Consider the following 7,756-nt stretch of genomic DNA (forward strand, 5'->3'; position numbering starts at 1 on the left):
GTAAGAATGCATGGGTTACGGTCCTCGCTCGCTGTCGTAGTCTCGCGTAAATGATGGCGCATGTTGTAACGCGCGTAGCATGCAGCGTGGTTGCACCCCTGCCCGCGTGTGTTGCGCGCGTGGCTGTTGCGTGTGTCGGGCGTGCATGTGCGTGGTGCGCGGTGCTGGGCGGCGTGGTGGTGTGTGCGCGCGTGCATGCGGTCGTGTGCGCGAGCGCTGCGTGATTGCACGCGTCGCCCTTCTGCGTGTGTGCGCCGGCATGCTGCCGTGTTTGTGCGCGTGCATGCGCTTGCGTGGTGGTGTGCTGCGTGAACTGTGCGGCAGCTCGCTTGTGCGGCGTGCATGTGGTGTGTGCGGGGTGCAGCCTGACGTCCGTGTGTGCGCCGCGTGCATGCAGCGTCCAGGGCGCGCGTGTATGACCGGAGATCAGGCTCGTCTCTTAAATTATTTACAAGCGCTGCCTTTAATTAATTAATGCGTGTAAGTAAAGATAGCATGCATGCTTGTAATTCCAACCAATCAGACAAAGATCTTACAATAATTAACCGGTGTATCGTAAAGTACAAGCATGCACGTAATTCCAACCATCAGACTCAATGGTGTGGAAACGCCCCCAAAGATGGCGGAGTCGTCTAGTGGACCTAGGGGTCCCGCTGAATATATCGATTGTATAACTTCATAATTCGTATTCAGATTCGACATGACGCTTACTATTTCATGGACAGGCAGATCAGGTCGCGTCTTTATTATTTTACCAGGCATGCCTTTAAATTAATTAATGCGTGTCATGCAGGGGGGCCACCGCTGTATGTAAAGTTACAAGCATCACGTAATTCAATGAAATTGGCGTGCTACTGTAAAGTTACAAGCATGCAACTATTCCAACCAATCACGACTCACATGTGGAGAAACCGGGTGGTTGCGCGTTGGAATTACGGTGCATGCTTGTAACTTTACTACACGTCGTTTAATTATTTGTAAGAGCTTTGTCCTGATTGGTTGGAATTAAAAGCATGCAGGTATCTTCACATACACGTATTTAATAATTCGTGCATGTTGTAACTTGACATAACACGCAGTTTAATTAATTAAAGCATGCTTATAAATAAGTTCAACGACAGACTGATCTGCTGTCTCACCGCGTGCGCTCTCGCCTAGTCGTGCGCCGTGTCGTACAACCATGCTTCGTGCGAGCTTGATTAGATGTGTGTGTGTGCGTGTGTGTGCATGTGTGTGTCGTGTGTGTGGTTCTGTGTTGTTGTGTGTGTGCGCGTGCGTCGCGTGCGTGGTGCGCGCAGTGTGTGTGTGTCGTGTGTGTGCTCTGGTGTGTGTGTGTGTGTGTGTGTGTGTGTGATGTGTGTGTGTGGTGTGGTGTGTGTTCGTATAGAGCGAACGTACAGATACAATATTAATCTTCGTCCTAATCAGCGGCTTTTACAGGTTTTTACGACAGTTAGCCAAGTTTCGATTTACTTATTTACAGTGCTAGGAATCGTTTCTAAACAAATCCGCGCGCAACTAGATACATTTTCACAACGCCATGCACATTAAAATCCTTCTATGGTCGGGGTTTTCAGGGGCAATAGCGACGTTCATTTAGTAGTGTATGGTGTGTCATTCATCATTGAAAGTAGATAAAGCCCAGTGTGGTGAGATGTGCGTATTCTGACCGAGAGAACCCAATGGTAGAGATTGATGATGCTGATATAATACACAACAAAACGTATTCGTTTTTATAACAACAGCCGGTAGTTGCCGTTAAATTGTATCATGGAATTACAAAAAAGGGGCCAACTCCATGATTTTAGGAAATCCAGATTAATTGTCTATGTGTTTATTGGTTAGTAGCTACTCTAATGAATGTGAAGGAAGGCATTCCACAGCATGAACTACGTGTAGGCCTATACCGTGTATAGACCTTGATTTATTTGCTGAACACAATCCGCTGAAGCAGCACCATTTGGTCAGAGTTTTGAAGTAAAGAAGACCTGCCTGTCATCTCGCTATGGCAGAAAATACTGTGACATCGGATGTTGTTACGCCCCACACGTTCAAATGTTGATTAGAGTAACAAAGTAGTTCTTTATTGTGTTATATTTAATTAAAAAGGGCCCACCCTCCACCGTCCAAAAAGTGTGCCCTCTGTTTTATGTGACTGACGAATATCCTCCCATATTCTGCCTAAATAAACCTCTGTTTTGCCTTTAGCACATAACACTTGGCTGTTTTAAGTTTTATTTGGTATAGACTAACAAATCAGAGTAGAAAAAATGCTCTCTAAAAAATTCTTTTGTGAGAAGATTAGATTAGGCAGATACTGATAATTTAGTCCTTGAAGCTAAAATGGTCTCAGAGTGCCTAAAGTAATAATATTTAGCACTAATATTCATAAAAATTATTGCACTTTTGTGACGTGTCTTGAAATTAGCATGCTGTTAGGTATATGGGCATAAGTTTTCCAAAAAAAACACCGCATACCAATTAGGGTGGCCCCCTGGTGCCACTATGCACAAAATCCCAATATCGCCGCCTTGGAAATAGAAAACATCATTCCTCAGCTCCGTGTTAACTAATAGAGTCCTTTCAGTAATACCACTTTTGCGCAATGTTTTCGGTGGGCGAGGGAATCCATTTCTGAACTAATTTATCTTTTTTTAACATCATTGTTTCAGGTCAAAGGACTTATATTCATGTGATTTACAGCCAGAACATCTGGTTCAGCTAATCAGGCACATGACAAATTATGACGTATCGCTGTTCAACATCAATAGCATTAATTTTTAGCAAATACATAGCTACAATCAAACAAAAACATCATGCGGCAAGCTGTGTTCTTCAAAAAATATTTGTGTAAACATTATTTTACAATAAAAAGTTTACTTACTGCCAGTTGTAACAGCAATGTTCAAAAATGATAGCCAACACATTTCGCAATAGGCCTTGTTGCTTCATTCCTAGATGAATAGGCTTATAACGGTAAGGTGAGAATGAACACCATTGTTGCAACTATCGATATAGCAACCATAGCAGTCATTGGGAAAAATTAGAAAGATGTAGGTTCCACTGTCACTTATTAGTGCAGCCCCTTGCACTTGAACAATGGTACAGTGGAGTCCAGATTGACCAGGGGCGTGCTACAGGGGGGGGGGTCTAGGGGGTCCGGACCCCTCCCCCCCATGCTCGCGCAGAAAAGCGCTTAAGGGGCGTCTAAATTCAAAAAAATTCAAAAACCACCTCTTCCGCTTTCGCGTGCTCGCAAGTTTGGGTTACAGTTAGACACCCCCCCCCCGTTACAAATCCTGTACACGCCCCTGCTTGATGGCACTTACAGTTGCCTCTACATGCAACTACACAGCCACAGTGGAGTAGAAGAGAGCATGCCTGGCTGACATCGGCCAAATCTGTCCAATATGGTACCCATTTTTTGGTTCTGGTGTTCCATTCCCATCCCTATTCACTGGGGTTCGGGATTTCGGGGTTTGTTGAGAGGGACTGCTGCCAGACGAATGCGGCAGTGAGCTGAGCACGCTTAGAATGCTGGAACAAAGCATGCTGGGTCGGTGGGATTAAGTCCAGGGATTTGAGGCCATGGGTGAACATGACTTTCCTTGCTTCATTCACCGAGGTTGCACCACAGTTTTTACTGTACATTAGTACAGTCAATGGCTAACGCTCCATTAGGGGCTCCCAACTTTGATATTAGTAATGATTAATGATTAATGATTAATGATTAATGATTGATAATCCTAACCCTAACCCTAACCCTAACCCTAACTCTAACCCTAACCAAACCTATAACATAACCCTAACCATTAATGACATTAAAGTTGGGAACACTCCTAATGGAGTATCATCCCAGTCAATCGCTCAAGACGTTGCATGTGAAGTGAGTCAAGTGTCAGGCTGGTCGGGTCTTGGGTGATGGCATTTATTGTGTCGCTGACCTCGGGAAACAGAACTCAGATCATTACCATAAAAAAGGATAAAAACTGCACGCACCTATTTACTTGTATAGAGTAGTGTTGTAATTTGTCTAGCTGTCCTTGTATTATACGAATCTACATTGCTCTTCACAGTTCACACATCTACATTGACCGCCTCGCTTTTTATCCATTATCCGATTTTAAATCGAAATGCGGGTTGGTTAAAACTCATAAACTCGTAACCGCGTTATTTAACTTACGATATGCATGCGCCGGACGTGTTTTCAAACCGAGCTTCCTGAAACACCCGACACGCAGAGTTGAAACCACGGTGGTAATAATTACATAGTTGTTCTTAAAATTGGAAATTATTGGATAAAATTGTAGGTGTACTCAGCAATTGAATGACAAAGGCATGATTTTCTATCGCGGTAAAAATTTTCAACGCATCCACCATTATGCATACCTACATCTAAAAAAAATTAACAGGCCTGACCCTGTATAAATCATTAATTATGAGTTGAGTTTCCTCCGAATTGAGTAGGTTTGCCTCAAAATTCTGTGGCAATAAGCGTATCCTTACGGCGGAATAAATATTGCAAATAATTATGAGCTAAATAAGGACATTTCTACATTATTTATTATAGTATTTTTTCTCTCGCTCTCTCTGTTTGTGCGTGCGTGCGTGCGTGTGTGTGTGTGGGTGTGTGTATTGTAGGTATAGGTATATATATATATATATATATATATATATATATATATGTGTGTGTGTGTGTGTGTGTGTGTGTGTGTGTGTGTGTGTGTGTGTGTGTGTGTGTCTTCCTTTAGAATTCGCGACAGATGATGAGCAAAAACTGCTAGCCTGTAATAAATAGGATCGTGCTCCTGTTCGTGTTACGGCTTTTCGCTGCAGGCATAAACCTTCCAAACACAGGCCTGTGTCATATATAGGAGTGAATGAGTGTGTTTGTATTCACTGTTAACGTCGTTTGCGCGATGACGTTCGCATTGCCTCGCATCATTCGTAATTTGACCAGTAATCACGCGTCGCGGTGAATGGACATTCTTTTACACCCCCCGGCATCACCCACCCTACTCTTCTTACAACTCTTCACACTCAGCGAGTGGGGCCTGTCGGGGTTCTTGTCATCGCTATTCAGCACCTGATTCTCCGACATTGATATTGTCCACACGCCCTGCCGGCGCGCAGCGTTCCCGCGTTTCGCCGGCGGATTGCTTCGTCGTGATCTACTAAGCGCGCGGCGGTGGTACGACTCCGATATCCTCCTGTTGTAAAGCTGATGCAGGTGCGTGAAGTGGTTCTTGTCGCCAAGCACGTGCGAGTCGCTGGTGAGCGAGGCGATGCGTTGGACGTACTCCAGAGAGCCGACGACACTCGGAATGCGGTAGAGCGGCAGTGAGAAGGCGACGGTCGACGACCACGGAATGCTTTCGTCCTCGCTAGCTGGGCCGTCGAGCACACGTGGGCGGATCGTTCCCGTCACCTTGTCGTAAATGTTGTCGCCTGGCAACGAACGTCGCTGTTCTTAACATCAGGGACGTGGCAGACAAGGGAGCGGTGTGGTGGTGGTGTGGAGGAGAGGGGGGGGGGTCAAAGCCACACGCGGTATGCGTACTGGATCGTGGACGGTTGGCAGTTCGTCGTTGCCGATTCGTCCCAGAAAGACAAAAAATTTATGTGCTAACGCGTCTGGCCTTTCGCATCACAGGCACTTGGAGCGTTTCAATAAAATATAATGCTAAATAAATATGAAATCTATGTACTACCAAAGTCTTAATGTTTCTCTACTCTCTTTCACCTATTATTGCCGACAATTTCCTGTAAATGCCGTCCAAATACTCATCTGCAACACACGCTGGCTGCCGCACGCTAGCTGCTGCACACTGACACATAAATATATAGGTCTACACACACTATATATTTATGTGTCAGTGTGCAGCAGCTAGCGTGCGGCAGCCAGCGTGTGTTGCAGATGAGCATTTGGACGGCATTTAGAGGAAATTGTCGGCAATAATAGGTGAAAGAGAGTAGAGAAACATTAAGACTTTGGTAGTAAATAGATTTCGTATTAAATTTTATTTAGCATTATATTTTATTGAAACGCTCCAAATGCCTGTGTTTCGCATCACATCTTTGCGACATCTCGCACATATGTTACCGTACGTAGCATATAAATCTATCGTAACTACGATGGTTTTAATAATATTAAATTTTATAATATAAAATGTGTTAATCTAGACGGAAGGAAATATCGCTACACGATTTTGTGGTGGTGCCGGCAAAACCACATTCTTTGAAGTGGGCATCTTATTACCGATGTCGTGCTCGACGAGATCGGAGCCGAGTAGTTCCTGATCGAGAGGCAATCGTAGTCCGACAGTGACGTCGATCAGCTTGAGGAACACAAAGGCGATGACCGCCGTCCACACGATAAGCGAAAGAACGCCTATCGATTGTATTCCCAACAACCAGAAGCTGCCGCTCTGTGTGATGAAAGAAAAACAAGCAAGTCGATCCCTCCCGCGCGTCTAATATTACACAGTATACATGCAATACATTACATTAGTTACATTACATTAGTAATATTATACATGTAGGGAGATTAGGTAAATTGTCACCAAGCCTGCCACCAAGGTCCTACGTGCGATTCGCATTACGGTATGTCCCGGAGTAAGAGGTAATTCAGATCGCAGTCGGAAATTGTTGAGTCATTCTAAGATATATGTCAACTAGCACGAACAGTGTAGAGACAAATAAAGCCGGATACGTTGTTTGGCCTCATTCAGTCAATCACTACATAGCTCGTATAACTAGTTACAATTACGTCGCACAGTAGTATTAGTTATGTCCTTGCGGGCAATTGTCCACACGAGCATGGTTACGTCGGCGGCTCAAAAAAATCAACCTTGTGTCTGTACGAAAAATCGATGCAGAAATGATTATAACGCAACAGAAACAGCTGTAGTGTTTTTCAGTTTGTACAACATAAGCCTCGTTCACACGAGACCTCGTATTTATGGGGGGGGGGTTCGTGACTCTTTTAGAGCAAAACCTTATATTTTCTCATTCCTTATGGTAAGACTCTCAAAAAAAGTTTGGGTAACACTTCTGCGTCAAGTACGTTTTTTTTCTGTACAGCTAATTATGCGATTTTCGGTTAGGCGTCAAAGTGAAAAAATGTCAATATTGAAGTTTCAGAGCATAAATATTTATTAAGCAACCATAAACTTTCAAATTGCACTGAATTACATTGAATGAGTATTACTAATAACTTTCTAGCATGATTTGTTGCCATAAACTTTGTTTCATAGTACGAAATGGCTACATTTTGCTCAATTTTAGCAGTGGAGTATTGTATGTTTCTGAAGGTATTTGTAACGAAGATGGCAGTAGATTAGCTTCTGCGAGAGAAGCTTATTTATGTTTGACGTCCAGCAATTCTCTCCATCTTCTTTGGTAGAGGGTGCCTGGTTGCAAGTTGAAATTGTACTCTTATTGGTACAGTTTCAAGTGCGCCTCTTTCTCTCACTATCCTTCACTGAGGGTTCATCTGAGTACGTGTCGAACACATAGTCCATCGCCCGAACTGATGGTATACATTCCGAAATGGATACAAATCCTAAGAGGAGATCCTTGAAGCGGAGAGGCTAGTCACAAGAACCTTACGACTGTGGCCATTATGTCTATGACGATATGAAGTGCCCCCCCCAGGTGGCCCCACCCCCACTGAAATTCATGCTTGATAACAAAAATTGGAATTAAAAACTGCCGTAGAAGAGTATAATACAAAGAAAAGTTATATATTGTGCCC

General features: G+C 43.9%; 1 protein-coding gene across 1 annotated transcript in view; it reads right to left on the bottom strand.

Annotated features, from left to right (window-relative positions):
* Nucleotides 1–4,963: 4,963 nt before the first annotated feature.
* Nucleotides 4,964–7,756, bottom strand: part of LOC106806601 (putative ammonium transporter 3) — a 40,197-nt gene continuing 37,404 nt past the window's right edge. The window contains exons 10-11 of the mRNA XM_014808595.1: nt 6,260–6,428; nt 4,964–5,448 (exon numbers count right to left, since the gene is read on the bottom strand). Of these exons, the coding sequence (XP_014664081.1) occupies nt 4,964–5,448; nt 6,260–6,428 (654 nt within the window). The remainder of the gene's footprint in view (nt 5,449–6,259; nt 6,429–7,756) is intronic.

The sequence above is a fragment of the Priapulus caudatus genome, unplaced genomic scaffold (genome assembly GCF_000485595.1).
Source record: "Priapulus caudatus unplaced genomic scaffold, Priapulus_caudatus-5.0.1 Scaffold169, whole genome shotgun sequence".
In the NCBI taxonomy this organism is placed as follows: domain Eukaryota; kingdom Metazoa; phylum Priapulida; class Priapulimorpha; order Priapulimorphida; family Priapulidae; genus Priapulus; species Priapulus caudatus.